The sequence below is a fragment of the Megascapheus bottae genome, chromosome 6, assembly GCF_031878675.1.
Source record: "Megascapheus bottae isolate mThoBot1 chromosome 6, mThoBot2.hap1, whole genome shotgun sequence".
NCBI classification, from domain to species: domain Eukaryota; kingdom Metazoa; phylum Chordata; class Mammalia; order Rodentia; family Geomyidae; genus Megascapheus; species Megascapheus bottae.
Window position 1 is genome coordinate 76,680,586 of NC_143514.1, and position 16,391 is coordinate 76,696,976.

The 16,391-nt window shown below is 43.8% G+C and overlaps 1 protein-coding gene across 1 annotated transcript; it reads right to left on the reverse strand.

Annotated features, from left to right (window-relative positions):
* Window positions 1-5,062: 5,062 nt before the first annotated feature.
* LOC150062490 (arylacetamide deacetylase-like 4 family member 1) lies at window positions 5,063-14,698 on the reverse strand. The gene is made up of 4 exons (XM_090333918.1): window positions 14,534-14,698; window positions 11,640-11,856; window positions 10,854-10,917; window positions 5,063-5,837 (listed from the first exon to the last, which is right to left on the reverse strand). Exons 1-4 carry the CDS (start codon window positions 14,696-14,698, stop codon window positions 5,063-5,065), a joined length of 1,221 nt encoding a protein of 406 aa, XP_090190044.1.
* Between the last annotated feature and the right edge of the window lie 1,693 nt (window positions 14,699-16,391).

Consider the following 16,391-nt stretch of genomic DNA (forward strand, 5'->3'; position numbering starts at 1 on the left):
AATCTCAAAGTTGTTTTCATTTGCATTTCTTTTATGGCCAGAGATGTGGAGCAGTTCTTCATGTGTCTATTGGCCATTCTTATTTCTTTTCAGAAAAGTCTCTCTTTAAGTCTTTGGCCCATCTTTTAATGGGATGGTTGTTTCTTTGAATATTTGTTTTGAAGAGATTCAATTTTTTTAGCTGTAGATATATTTTAGATATGAGGTCTGGAGGGATCTGCTTTCTGAACTTAAAGTTTCTTTACATATTCCCCTTTTTAAATCTACCACCATTTTCCTCTTCCAAATGAAACCAGACTTGGATGAGCCCTCATCCTCAACCCAAGATTAAAAAGCAGGGGACTGTGGCCAGGAGTTTAACATCATGGTAGAGTGCTTGCCTAGCATGCACGAAGATCTGGGTTCGATTCCTCAGTACCACATACATGGAAAAAAGCCAGAAATGGTGCTGTAGCTCACGTGGTAAAGCTCTAGCCCCAAGGACAGTGGCCAGGCCCTGAGTTTAAGGCCCAGGACTTGAGAAAAAAAAAAGCAGGAGACTGAATCAAGAAAAATATAATTTGAAACAAGTCTGTACACAATGAAGGAGGACTACTACTAATTGCTGTCATTATGTTTCTAGGAGTGCCCACAATGAGAGAGGTAAAAACAAAAAACAAAAAGGAAAAAAAGGATGGAGCAAAAATGACCAAAAAGCAAAAATGAAAAAAGTAAAATTAAAAAGATTATGATTAGAAAAGAATATTCTTCAGTTTTTTGAGGGGGAGAAATGTGTGTCTCCACTGAATTCAGGAGCCAGACGCTTTACGGAGTCTATCTCCTTTGTTTTGGCTTAGTTGGTTTTTCCAATCAGTTTGTTTGCAGGGGCGGAAAAAGTTCTGCCTTATAGGCTTGGGGTCTTTCTGACGGCTCCTCCAGGCTAATATACTGGCAGAAAGATGAGCTGCAGGAGATGTCCTGCAGGAGAAAGTTGGCTGTTTTTTGTAGCTTGAATGTGAGTTGTATTTCTATCTTTAGAACTCGCTGATCCAGCCTGGAGCCACTATTATTTTTTGCCAGTTCAGCTGAGAGTGGCCTAGAGGTGGAGCCGCCTCTGGCTTTGCTTTCTGAGAGAAGAAAGCCGCCCTGCCCAGGGAGGAATTGATCCCCCAGGGCAGAGAATAAATTGCCCAGCTAAGCTGACACTGGTCAGATCCTTTTTGCCCTTTTGAGAAATGGTGGTGCCGACACTTCCCAGGCTCCAGTTCTCAGCTAGTTGGTCTGGCAGGGTCTTTGCCAGTACCAAGATGGCGTTGCTGTGGGCTGGTGGGGGAGGGCTACCTTCCCAGTGCCATTCTGGGAGGAGTGAGAGTGTCTTTAGTGAGGTGCTGCTCACACTTCCCCTTGGTTTTCAGCTCCTTCTGCCATCTGCATCTGTCTGCAGCCTGCAGGATGGAGATGTCCGCTGGTCTTTACCTGGTCTGTGCTGGGTGAGTGAGGGGCTGAGTGCTCAGGCCCCGGTGTCTTTGCCTTGGCACAGCTGCTCTGGGGAGCTGCAGCCGCAGCCACTGCCAACACAGTCGCTGTGTGGGCTCAAAACTGCCTTGTTAAGCAGGCTGCCTGACCGTTTCCTCTCTGAGATCTCTATGCTATTATGGCTTACTTGGTGTCACTCTTTAGCTATAAAGTTTCAGCCAAAATGCTAAAATTGGTATCTTGGCAAAAGCTCAGTTAGGCTTACCCTGAACCTCTGCTATCTTCCCAGAATCCTCCCTATATATATATTTTTTCATTTTATCCTGTTTCTGTCCATTTCATAAGCATTGAAGGTGAGCTACGCTGTAGAAAAAGCAACCTTTGAAGTTAGACAGTCCAGTGATGCACACAGGAGAATCCAATGAAGAATTCTAGTATTTTAGAGCAAATTTCTTTACCTCCTCATAGATGTGTATACGAAAACATACACATGTGCACACACACACACACACACACACACACACACACACACACACACACATGTCTGCTTTAAAGTGAAGAAGGATTTTCTTACTGCCTAAATAATGGAAAGGTCAGCCAGGCATGGGTGGCTCACACCTATAATGCTAGCCACTCAGGAGACTGAGATCTGAGACCCAAGATTCAAAATCAGTGAGGGCACAATGGCCTGAGAGACTCTTGTTTCCAATTAACCACCAGAAAACTAGAAAAGGAACTCGGCTCACAGTGGGAAAGTCCTAGCTTTGAGGAGAAGTGCTCAGGGACAGCATCTAGGTCCAGAGTTCAGGCCCCACAATTGACAAAAAATAGAAAAAGAATGCAACTGGATAGACATATCTTGGATTTTTTACCTCAGACTGCAAGGCAATACATTTGTGTTGTAAAAAGCCGCTGTGTTCATAATGATGGGGTTCTGTAGTCACAGCATAGTAGCAAATGTTAAGTACACATTCAACTGTTCTATCAAGGCTGATCTGACTCATTACTACCCAGTGATAATCTGCCAATACTGGAGACCAACCCCAAACCCACCAATGACGTTGTTCAAACAAACACCTTCCATGCAGAGCAGACAGTACGATCCTATTGCCTCCATGAGAGTCCTATGTGATTCATGTTCTGTTTAATTCCTTTCTGAGAACAAGACCTCTGGCCTGCTTCTGAGAAAACGTGGCATAGGTGACTGCATGCACACAATTATATGTTTGTGGCTCCATCTGAAAAGTTCCAGGGGTGATTTTGGCCCAGTCTGTCCCTCGTGCATGTTGAGGGAGAACCAACCAGTTAGAGAAAGTCAAAGGAAAAGTCCACATGGATTTGAGAAGGTGCAAATGCTGACATCTGGCCAACAGCTAGAAAGAAACAAGGGCTCTCAGTCACTCGCCTGACTACTCTACCAAACAAAGGCTGGATGTGGATCAATTCTAGTTGAGACTTGGTTGAGAATGAACTTCAAGGCATTCATGGAAGCGCAAATGAGCCATAAACCTGAACTTAGTCAAGCTTACGCCACACCTTTGACCTACGGAAACCACTATATAAAGAGGGTGAGGTGTCATTACCAAATTTGTAATACACTAGATGTGTAGAAAGAAAAAGATGATATCCCCTTCCATTAAAGCTGTTAATGTAGCCAGGTGCCTGTGACTTATGCCTGTAAGCCCAGCTACCGAAGAGGCTGAGCTCTGAGGATCACTGTTTAAAGACAGAAAAGTCCATGGGGCCCTTATCTCCAACTAACCAAGAGGAAACCAGAAGTAGAGCATTGTTTCACAGTGGGCTAGTGCTAAGCTTAAGCAGAAGGCCTGGGGGACAGTGCCCAGGATGCTGGGGACATATAAAACATGAACCATGGTGTCTGCTTAGGCTCTGAGGGGCCCAAGACAATAGTTTCCAACTTGTGAACACAAGATGTCTAAGAACAACACGCTCCCTCAGTCGTAGAGAATGAGAGAAAGCATCACCATTACGCACATTGTTCGGCATGCTATATGCCTGCAAGGCCACCACATAACTTCTGATATTAGAGGAGTGAGTCCTCGCGTCTGCTTATGTTGATTAACCTTGATTGAGAACTTGATTAGATTGAGAGTTGTGTGAGAGCTTAGAAAAGCACGTTTGTTTGTTTGTTTGTTTGTTTGTTTTCCTCTGTGAGGATAGTTCTAGAGAGGATTTAAAGGACAAAGATTCATAATGAATTTGGCATGCAATATCCCATAGATGGCAGACTCACACAAAAAAAGTGGAAAGCTAACAGCCAGTGACGGTAGTCTCTCCTTTCTCTGAATGTCTGTCTGTCTGTCTGAATCTTTTCTCTTTCTGCTTCTTGGCTACCATAATGCGACTAAGTGGCAAGAGTCTCTCCACCACATCTGACTGAATTGTGAAAAGATCTGAATCAGATACACTTCAAACACTGGTTTGTCAGTTAAACAGTTCTTTGGGCATTTGTTGTAGGGATGGAAAGTGTGATAAACACAGTACTGGTACCCAGAGAGGCAATGCGTGCACAGAAGAGGCCCTCCAGCTGCATCACTTCCCTGCGTCAGGACCACAGTGGTGCTGGGCTCTCCCAGATGCACATCCTGCAGATGGGCCATGCAGTGACTGCTGGAGCTGACCAGCATGCAGTGAGAGGTTCCCACCCCTCCTCTGTGAACAGAGAGAATGACCTGGAGAAGCAAGGACTGTGTTCTCTGTAACCAACTGCAGGAGGCCCTCCTGAGAAAGACGTCTGCACCTGACTCCCTTGGGGATGGATTTCACATCCCTCCAGACTTCCCATGGAAGATGGCCCTGAGAGCCTGACTCTTGGGAGTCAGGGGTCTGCTTTGGGGTTCTGATTAAAGACTTGAACTCCACAAAGCTGGAAGCTCCTCAGAACTCATCTTTACTGCCCATCTCTCCTCATTTGCCTCCTTGTCTCTGTCTTTCCTCTAAAGCCCTCTTTGTGTCATCCAGCCCAGGGGTGACCTGTTCCTCAGGACAGCAGGAGGGAATGTGAACAGCAGGAGGGAATGTGAGGTGAGTTTTGATTGACAGGTGACCTTGACTTCAGGAGCAATGAGGTGACTTTACCTTGAGCAAGAATGTGGCCCCTGGAAATATTTGTCATCAAGGGTATGCATTTACCCAGTGACAGCATGACAAATAGCTATTTATTTTGCATAGACCTTCAGGCAAAAAAATAAAAGAGTCCAAACCTAAAGCTACTTTCTCTTCCTTTGATAGACATTCTTTGAATGATGATGACAGAGCATGGTGCCACTGAGACCCTGGGTATTGGACTTCCTTGTTCAAGAAGCCAGGTGACCTTTATTGTTCTCTCCACATCAGGGCGTGGACCATTAAATGTATCTTTCCTCAGTGTTGTAGAACTCACTAAGATCTCAGTTGATGAAGAGACAATCCAAGTTCATTTTACTCAGGGCCTCATTGATAGTATGCCATTGTTTTATTTCTATTTACTTGTGGGGGGGGGTCCTAGATAATTTTTTCTCTCCTCTAGTGTCAGTGCTGTGAATTGTGCACAGGAACTTGTACGTTCTAGGCAAATTCATTATCACAAAGAAACAGCACAAGTCCATCATATCTCCTTTAGGTATTTGACTGTAGCATTGAGAACTTTCTCAGAACAGGGGAAATTGAAAAGCATGCTATCAAAAAATATTAGGCATCCATGAAACCCATCTTCTGCATGAAACCAGGTCACAGGGACCCCCTGGTCTTCCAAGCGCTTCTTATACAGCAGGCCATCGTCTCGAAGGATGTCCCACTCACAGGTCACCACCAAGGCCTCAGGAAGCTGAGAGATAATCTGGTCATCTGCCATGAGGGGGGCATTGGCTACCTCGAAAATGTGTCTGGTTTCCAGATAGGCAGCCTCATTAAAAAGAGCAAAAATTTCAGGCTGGTAGTCTTTGTTTCTGAATCTTTCAGGGAGATTGTCAGAGCTCAACCATTTCTTGTACTTCTCCCAGATATGGTCTGAAATACAAGCACCTTTCAACAAAGCATCTTGCCAGGAGGAGTCAATTCTCAAGTATCGACAGAAACACATAATCATGTTGTCTTTGGTGAGAATTGGGAAATTTGTGTTCTGTTGAAATGAGGGTAACTGAAAATTGATGCCTTGGACCATAGGGTAAATTAAGATCTGAGCCCGGAGCTTTGGGGTATCTGTTCTGCCCACCAAAGCCTGGGTGATGAAAGCCACAGCCGCACCCCCAACGCTGTCTCCAGAGACCACAATCCGAGAGGGATCCACCCCATAGAGCTGGGATGACTTCAGAAAGTGGATGGTGGCACTCAGGCAATCCTGGAGGGAGACAGGGTAGTGGTAGTGAGGAAGCTTGCGGTACCTGTGGAGGAAAAAGGAAACCCAGCACCTCAGTGAGCATGAGTGTTAGAAGAGGCCATGTGCACAGTGCCTTCTTCCCCATTAACCATGACCACCTCACAATGTGTCCTAACAACAAAAGAGGCTGATGCCTATTTCTTCTACTTGTGTGTACAGAGAATCTGTTTAGAGTCAGAGTGGCTGAAGTTCTCCCTCAAACCCCATATCTGCTTCCAGAGATGAACAAACCTACACACAGGATGCTGCTACTTCAAATGCCTTGGCTATGGAAGCAGAAAATAAACAGTGATGGGGGGAAAGGTAATTGAAGCTGCTGGCGGTCCCACTGTGTGTCAGCAGGGGTGGGGAGGGAAGGTTTAGGTCAAGGTGACATCGCTGTGGTCATAGAGGAGAAAAGAGGCATGGAGAGGAGGTGGTATACGAGGAAGGAGAAGGTATTCCTGAGTTGAGGCATCTCTCAGCCATCTTCTCCCCGACATGCCCTGTGGTAGCCATCTGTCCAGTCCGAAGCTCCTTTTCCCCTGAGTAATTCCAAAGCTGTCCATCCATGTGCTCTGGCCCACGGCCAGATCTCTGCATGGATCGGCTATCATCACACACTGTGAATCTCCTCAGAAGGCATCGGTGCAGTTGTTCAGGTACACCTTACTTTGGTCTCTGTCCAAGGGATCTTCATTTTCTTCAAGGCTTTTTGGATCATGGACTATGAATTTTGGACCCCATGACTCCATGCTAGCCAGTGGGGACCAGGGCTGCACAGTGCATTCAAAATAATATTCTGGTGCTTCATAAGTGACTGGAGTCCTTCAGCTGCATTAGCTAATCATGCAGAGCAAACCCAAAAGGAATGTTTCTATCAAGGAAGCTGAAAATAATGTTTTAAAAAGGCACTCATTCTCTTTTCTAACCTATATCACACTGACTTTTGATGATCTACTGGGCTTAGATTCAGAACTATACTGACCGGTAGCTACTACATCTTTCTTTGCTCAAATGATTCCTTACTTTTTCCAAAACCAGAACAAAAAAAAATGTAGTTTATTCTCCACATGGGTATCTACCACCACTCTATAGTTTGGATGAGAGGCATTCTTGGAAAGGCTCATTTCTCCAAGTCTTGTTTCCTACTTGGGAGATTCAATCATTAAGACAGGACTAGATTGAATCAGTCAGAGATAATTAGCACTGTTGTTTTCATAGTCTCTTGTATGACTAGTCCATTAATTTGCCCCTGCCTGAAGAACACTCCATGAGTCCATCTAATTTCCTACTTTATACCCATCCAAAAGTACTGATAGAAAATAATTTTGGTTGATTAGCAAAATAAAATTCCACTACATAGCACATCATATGGACAAGGTTGCTAGGTTGCTTTGAAGATCTGGAGAGAACCCCTCTAAAATTAAGGCCTTATGTGTGTACACTACATATCATTAATATAGTTATAACACAATGTACTGTTAGAGCACACACACATGAAATAGCTATCACCACAACTTGCCACTTAAAATTGTCCCTGCACAAAGCATCCTTCCTGTTGGAGGGATTCTCTTCCCTTTCCTTCTGCCTAAATCAGTCTTAAATTATACCAGCCCACATTTCTCTGGGTCTTCTGTGTCTCTTGCTCAGTTTCACTCCCTACCTATGGAATACATTCTACTTACTTTTGCTATACTTTCTCTTCAAGGAACTTATGCTTTTCTAATTATTAATGTCCATGGTGTGTTGGATTTTTTTTCTCCTCTTTTTCTACTTGAACTCAAGGTTGTCCTAAGATTCCTTTGCTCACATTCCTTGAGCCACATTTTTGGAAGTGAATTGAAGTTGAGAATCTCACAGACAATCCTACTTGGACTACCTTGGAACTACAATCCTCATAGCTCAGTCTCCTGAATAAGTAGGATTACAGGTCAAGTGTGTTTCATTCTAAATTTTACTGGAGTTTTTGTGAACTTTGAATAGCACCCAACTGAGATTATAGTCTAATAACAAGATTCTGAGGGCTTTGACTTCAACAATGGTTGAAGTACATCTTGACTTACAATCTGTTAGCATTATTGGGCAGGGCTGGTGGAGAAACGAAGTTAGAAGAAGTAGATTACTGAAGGTGGTTTGAAACCTACAGGTCTGTGAAAGGAATTTGGAAAACTTTGGTATAAAAGGTGGCAAAGGGGCGCCAAACGCTGTAAATATAGTAAATGGGGTGATTTTAGAAGAAGCTCTGAAGAGAGAAGCTCAGAAGGCTGATGAGAAAGTGTTCATGAGGTCTCAGGTGGGGTCATGATTCTGCTGGGAATTGGACAAAATGCCATTCATGAAACATTATGGTAAAGAAACTCTACATTTTGACCATGTCTTGAGACTTTATGGAAGACAGAGACAATTAGAAACAAGAAGACTGAGCTGAACATTTTGAAAAGCAACAGAATTGTCCAGAAAACTACTGTGTTAAAACATTTGGGAAAAGAGGGTATGGTTGTTCAAGAGAATAGATAAGTAACAGGAAACAACATTTTACTTAAGGAAATCAGAAAGATTTCTTGAGAGTATCTCTGAAATTGGCAAGATCTCATCTCCCTTAGGTGATCAAGTGTACATAAACTTCTTTTCCTTTTTTTTTTTTGCCAGTCCTGGGCTTGAGCTCAGAGCCTGAGCACTGTCTTTGGACTTTCTCAAGGCTAGAGCTCTACCACTTGAACCTCAGCACCACTTCCAGCTTTTTTCTATATGTGGTACCGAGGAATCGAAGCCGGGTCTTCATGCATGCTCCGCAAGCACTTTAACCACTAGGCCAAACTCCCAGCCCCGTGTACATAAACTTTTATACTCACTGTTAAGCACCTTCATTCCATGTGCCTTCCAAGAAGTTGTTTCCTCAGGATTCATTTTACCACGGTCATTAAACCATGCACTAAGTGGCTAAGGACACAGGGTCCACAGAGACCCAGCAACCCCATGAACTAGTGGTAGACTTATTGGCATCATCCAAGTCTACTTGGAGTTAGTTTTGCATAATACCACTGATATTCGAAAAGAAAGCCTGAGAAGCTAGGCTAAGCAGGGCAATGTTGAAGTTCATGCAGACAGTCCTTGAGATGGGTGGTTGGTGGCTAATGGTATGCAGATAAAGCCTATGCTACGATGAAGATGCAAAGAAATCGTGACGCCAGGGAAATGGGGTCTATGCTAAGTAAATGTGTAGGCAGTGACACAGCCAGCTCAACAGAGAGCAAGTTGGATTTTAATCTCACAGCCCACAGGAACATTTGGACATCACGCCACACAACCATTTGCTCGAGATGACAGGAAGGGAACCACATAATTGTTTTCCCAGCTATGTTTTCTTCTTGTTCTGGTCACCTTCTTGCTCCATAACTCCATTCTTCCCTTTGGGAATGGAAATGTGTGCTCTGTCCCATTTCATCTTGAAAGAATTGAACTTGCTCTTAACTATTGATGGATCCACAGACATTAATGCCTTTGCATTATGGGCTGGCTACGAGACTTTGGCAGAATGTTGTGGTTTGGATATGATGTGGCCAGAAAAAAAAACTCACGGGTTGAATGCTTGTTCCAGAGTCAATGGGACAAATATTTGAAGGGCGATAGAGCAGCAATGGATCTGAACTCGCCAATGAATGAATCAGTGATGAGTTAATAATTTCAGGGTGAGATAGCAAAGGTATGGAACCAACCAAACGCCCCTCAGTAGATGATTGGATCAACAAGATGTGGTATTTATACACAATGGAATTCTGTGCAGCCATCAGAAAGAACGACATGGCCCCATTTGTAAGAGCAATGGAAAGACTTGGAAAAAATCATATTAAGTGAAGTAGCCAGACCCAAAGGAACATTTGTAATAATTAGTACACATCAAGGACTCTCCTAAGAGAGGATTACAATAGCTCAAAATCTAGGTACATAAGTTCATATAGGATGAAACTAAAAGGATCTCTACGATATGGAAACAAGAGCTTTCTCTTGTGTGACTGTTGTTCTTAATGTACTGTGTTATTTCTCTTCTGTTTTGTTGCCCTTTGGTTAATCTCATATTGTTACTGTATCTGACTTTGTTACCTGGTATATTGTATATATGTTTATTTGTTTATTTGAGATAGGAAAGGGAAGGGGGAAAAACAAGATGATTGGGAGGGGATGGAGGGAGAGAAATGGGGAGAAAAACATGACAAGGGGTATCAATGTGTGAGAAGTAATGCACCTACTATCTGGCAAATGTAACTGTAACCCTCTGCAGATTACCTCAACAATAAAAAATAAAATAAAATAATAAGGGGCCGGGAGTTTGGCCTAGTGGTAGAGTACTTGCCTAGCATGCACGAAGACCCCGGTTCGATTCCTCAATACCACATACTTAGAAAAAGCTGGAAGTGGTGCTAAGGCTCAACTGGTAGAGCTCTAGCCTTGAGAAAAAATCCAAGGACAGTGCTTAGGCCCTGAGCTTAAGCCCAGGACTGGCAAAAAATAAAATAATAAAAATAATAATTTCAGGGTGGGATATGGACATAATGAGAAGTGGATAATAGCTGGAGAAAGTAGGTTATTGTGTTTGAGTGGTGTCTTATTTCTGACCCCTTCCTGTCTCTTTCTCTGGCTACAATTGTATGAGCACCTTGACTTTGCCCTGTCCTCCTGCCACCATGCTGACCTACCTCTCCAGAGGGACATAGCAGTACAGCAAAGTAGTCTGTGTAGGCTGAACCTCTCAAATAGCAAAATTAAAACTCTGCTTCTCCATAACATACTTTCCTCCCACCTTTGTTAAACTGATGCAAAGTGGGTAAAATGGAGGTATGTAATCTTCTGTTTATTCTCCCAGAGATCCTGCTTGCATGCCAGTGTTGGTGATCTTTCTCCATGCTTCTTGTGTCCTGAGGCGCTTTGCCTCTGTCTGGGAATGAATGTGTAAGAGGGCCCCTGTTGTCAGGCTCCGGTATCCTGTCCATAATCCTCCCGGGCTACCATACTGCTACTCATCCTCTCTTAATCCACTTACCCCACTAAGAGCACCACTGAGTCAGACTTCTTGGACAGGAAGCTGCACAGATTGTGGTAAACATCTGCAAGACAAGAACAGCCCAGTTGGTGCCATAATGGGGACCTGACACTTCCCACCACTGGTATACAATGTGAAGCTTCTAATGTGATCCAGTGGGTAGCTTACTGTCTGTTTCCTATTACTGTCTTCTCTGCAATGACACTGTGCAGATGTGAGTGAGCAAACCTAGAAATTTATCTACAATTTACCATGACTCAAATCTCAACTGGACCATAAGGTTCATCTTCTGCAAGGGTTATTTATTAAAGGGCAAACTAAGACCCTGGAAGGCTTAGGTATCTAAAATGGACCAAGCCAGCACTAAGGAGTTTGGATTGGGAGGGAGGAAGATGAACAATTTTATATATGCACTGTGGTGAGGAAGCAGGTGTGGCTGGATCTGCCACTTGATTAATACAGTGGTTTGTCCCAGGTTCTAGAAGGCAGGGAGCTTATGACAAAGGTGGTCATGGGAAGGAAGGGAGGACTCACAGTGACGTCTCTAGAAGAGCCTTTCAGGAATCCCCGACCCCTACCAGGAGTGAGGGACCACGCAGTGGAGAACACTGCCAGGAAGCTGCATCCCCACCCATGGCTGTGCGCCTCGTCTCTAGCTGCTCGTCCTCCACCAAGCTCCAGCCACTGCTGGAACTGGGCCTCCCAGAAGGACACTGGCCAGCTAGACGAGGCTGATGGTGATGAGGCCCTTCCTCCCTGACCACACGCCACAGGGAATCACTTTACCCAGGCCGCCTATCACTGCGCCCCCTCCATGGTAGAAGATGATGCCTCGACGAGGGCTGGAGGACACTGCCTTAGGCCGGAACAACCTCACATTGATTGTCCCGAATCGCAGGTTGGTCACCAGCACGTTGGGGTCCTTTCTTACGGGCAGTAGGCTCTGTAGAAATTGACAGAAGCTGGGCATGGAGCAAATTCTGAGCTTCTCAAGTATACACCCCTGCAGGAGAGTTGGAGAGAACGTTGAGCTATCTTTTCCATATTCAGATCCTTTCAACCAGCTCTATCAGAATTTTTTTTTCCAGTCCTGGGGCTTGAACTCAGGGCCTGAGCACTGTCTTTGGGCTTTCTCAAGGCTAGAGCTCTACCACTTGAGACATAGCACCAATTCTAACTTTTTCTATGTATGTGGTACTGAGGACTCAAACCTGGGTCTTCGTGCATGTTAGCCAAACACTCTACCACTAGGCCAAACTCCCGGCCCCTCTGTCAGACATTTTGAAAGCAGTGTCAGGCAGTCGGTGTGCACACGGCTCCATGTGCAGATGAGGTCCTCAGTTCCTCCTAAGACTTAAGGATATTGGAGCTGGTCATGGTGTTCTGAGAATGGAGAAAGAGGAAACCCAAGGAAAGGCAGCCATGCATTCTCATCAGACAGAATTTCTTGGCACATCCATAAAAAATACCCCTGGTCTACTTGCCCTGTCCCAATACTAATTCTTACCTTTTTCTACAGGTCTGCCTTGATTACAGAGGTAAAGTGGATCCTTTCTTTATTCTAAGACTCCTTCCTTTTACATACATATGAGAAAAGTCACAAGATACATGCAACAATGTCTGTGTCCTAAGACACATACGACTGCCAAGGGCCTTCTTTCCCATGCAGTGCACCAGAACAGTGAAGGCTGTCCTCCAACCTGCTTCAAACTCAGGCCCGCCTTCACAGCGCGGCAGCTCTATGCCTGTGTGAAGGCCTCACTTCTGCCTCGCCCTCCAGGTGTGGTTACTGGACTAGACCTATCCGGGCACAGCACAAGAACCTGCTAACACTATCTTTTCTGAGTTTATGGAAATTTGTACCGAAAGAACTTTGCAAAGACTACTTACCTCTTTTAAGTGATTTCATCTGCCCTCTTCTGGTCAAGAATAATGAGGTTATGTAAGTGTGATGGAGGCCTTCTGGAGTTACCTGGTAGTGTTTAGTTACTGGAAATAGAGTCTGGTAGCTAGAAAGTTCCCGCCGTGATGGCAAATCTGCTTTCTAACCTGCTGAGCCCGAGGTAAATTGATGAGTTTGGCTGGTAAGACCCCAAATGTGCTCCGGGCCTTCCAATCTCCCTAATAGCAATTAGCATCTCAAGATAGCAACTGTACACTAAAACAATGCAGAACTTTCCTGTCCATACGTATCACTTGTGCCCATGTGTATATATACATATATGGCAATAGATCCCAGTATATATAAATCAATATGTAAACAATATTATCTTCCTCAAGTACCTCTTGGATCTACCCTGTCATACTTTTCTGCCACCAAACTATACTCTATTTTCTTTGTCTTCTCTGCCTTTTTATTATTGTTTTATAGGGCAGAATTTGTTCTCTCATGTCTAGCTCCTTCCTATGATTGAGACAAATAACTATCTTCCAAAGAAAATGATTAATATCCATTGGCCATCATAAGCTTATGCTTCTAATCTTAATTACTTAAGAGGCTAAGATTCGGGAAATCAGCACAGGCAAACTGCATAGGCAGGAAAATCTGGGAGGCTAACTACTTCTCCAATTAAGCACCAAAATGGTGAACTAAAGATGTAGCTCACACATAAGATTATTATATGTCGGCAATAAAGCTGAGTGAGGGTGTAAAGCCTTGAATCCTAGCCCCAGTACTGGCACATTAAAAAATATTAAAGTATTAAGATGATAAAATGTATATAATTTATAAATATATAAAGCATATATAAATAAAATAATTATGAATATATATGAATGTGTATATGACTCTGCAAACAAATATAAAATCATAAAATATTAGTATCATGTTGTCCTATGTTTTGTCTAAGTTTCAAAGCTCCAGGATGCTATTTGGTTACAAAAAAAAATGATAATGATCCTCCCCAATTTAATGAAGGAATTTAACTGTCAGCAAATCCTTGCTCTGGAGATTGTTTAACACAACATGTGGCTCATAACTGCTGGTTCCCATCTTCCAAAACAGACTCAACTGCCACAAACTCTTAGAGCCTCACTGGCCTAACGGAAGCCTCTTTTCTTATGAATGAGCAACAGGATGTGTTTTACCCAGTCAGGTGTGGACTGTTTCGCCCATGCCATCCTGCTTAGGCCGGCCCACGACAACCCATCATCTAATTCAAAAGGACCACAGATCCTTTCTTAATCCAAGCTTCTCTACTAGTTCCTTCTGGTTACTCTTTGGTAAGTGGACGTAGAGGAGAGTCAAGGCTCTTTTATTTTTTATCCCCTCTGTTCTGGACCTTGAACTCTGGGCCTGGGCAGTGTCCTTGGGCTCTTCAGCTCAAGACTATCACTCTACCACTTGAGCCATAGTTTTCTGGTAGTTAATTGCTGATAAGAGTCTCTCAGACTTTCCAGTCCAAACTGGCATTGATCTGCCATCCTCAAATCTCAGTCTAGCTAAGATTACATATGGGAGCCACAGTGCCTGGCTCAAGGCTCATTTTTTTTGGGGGGGGGGAGGCAGTGTACTTACCTTTGTCAACGTTCAATGAGCCCACAGCAAGATATGTGGCATGTTTCACTGACCAAGGTCCATTAGCCTGTACTTTTGGACTATGTGGTTTTTTGCAAAATATTTTTCCAAGGCCTCACTTCTTGCTACTCTAGCATGACACAATAATTAAAAACAACTTTACCCAAGTTATCATCAGTTGGAAGGCGCAGTGCAGAGTCCGAAACTTCACTTTGTGAGTGATGGCAGGAGGAACATCAATAAGAACATTTTTTATGAGAATCCACAAGCTTAACATGACAACCAGGATGCACCCGACAGTGAGAAGCATCACCAACAAAGCCATCATGGTGCCCTTCTTCCTTCAAAATGGGCTGAGGAACTCATGCCACCTGGAAAAGAAAATTTCTTGCCACAGAACATGGCACTTTATACGTTGTAAAGTCTGACTCACCATCACAGATAAAGGCTTTGTCACACTGAAAAACATAGAAAAGAGCTTGCATCAGATCCTGGCCTGGAGAAGTTCTGGCCCAACATGTGTGGTGCCCTGGCACCTGGTCCAGGTCAAGGCTGTGTATTGTCACACCACCCTAATATTCTGCAGTCTGCTTAGGAGAGGAGCAGATAGTGCCTATGGGGCTTCTGTGAAATGTTGCTAAGCCGTGGCAGGGCTGCTCAGAGACTGGAAAATTATTGAGCAGATCCTGTCAAATGTCTCTATTCTCAGTTGGAAGATCAGAGATTAGCAAGGTTGTCTGTGTCCCACAGTAAAGGAGGACAAACAACCACCAGTCTTTCCCTTCTGCCTCACAGCCCTTGATCCGCTATTCAAAACTAAACTCAACTGGGTAAGGTGGCTCGTGCATGTCATCCTAGCTACTCAGGAGGCTGAGATCTGAGGATCTCGGTTCAAAGCCAGCCCAGGCACTAAAGACTGAGATACTCTTATCTTAATGAATCACTAAAACAACCAAATACACAACAACAAAAAACAGGAATTGGACTGTGGCTTAAGGGGTAGGGCAGTAGCCTTGAGCTGAAGAGCTCAGGGACAGTGCCCAGGCCCAGAGTTCAAGCCCCATAACTGACCAAAAAACAAAACAAAACCAAAAAAAAAAAAACCCTAAGCTTACAATTAGTCTTTATAATACAGACCTGATGTTTTCTCATAATTTGACCTTTCTTATCCAAAAGGGATAGTACTTCCTAGCTTTGAGAAACAGCAAACAATCTATCTGTGAATACACTTCTCATGTACAGTCCAAGAAGTGCAGACTTCACGCCCTCAACCACCACCATTCTTGGCTTCTTGGTACTAGGCCACCATGCACCTGCCACGACTACTCATTGACCAGAGCCTACAAGCATGAGACAACACTTTTGCCCTTGTGTTCACTGAAATCAATTCAGCCACCCAGTTGGAAATCTGGTGACTCAGCCTTGTTTTTGTCTTCCTGTGGAAACACCATCTAGAGTTCCTTCTACCTTTCTGCCTCTTGAGCAGTCATTGCGTCACTGCTGTTTCCTGCCCCAGGAAACAAGCTGCCCTTCATTGGATCTGTAAACAATTTGTATTTTCAATGGAAATTAAATCCTGAACCAGAGGCCTTATTCAATCTCACATTGTCTAGTAATAAACTCAGTGGCTGATGATTTGGCCCAAGTGTTGAATGCACACATACACGAGGCAATGACACACACATGTTTATCTTCTCCAGGGAATCCTCTACTGAAACATAAGAGCATCCATTCATGTCAGCAGGTCTGGATGCAATTTCTTTTTACTCACCATCTAATCCATATCCTCACTCACTAGATATCCTCACCCCTTACCTCTCAGTTTTCTGATTTGTGTGGGTTGGATTAGAGGAGTGACTTCTTCCTTAATTCCTCTTTTAAAAAATTAAGACCAGTTCCTTAATTTATAACTTAATGGAGAAACATAAGAAATGCTAGGATTTCCTTTCTGTTTTAGTCTCCTGAAGAAGAAGAAAAGGAAATAAAAAGGAAGAGTTGAGTATGACTGCCTTCATTCACTG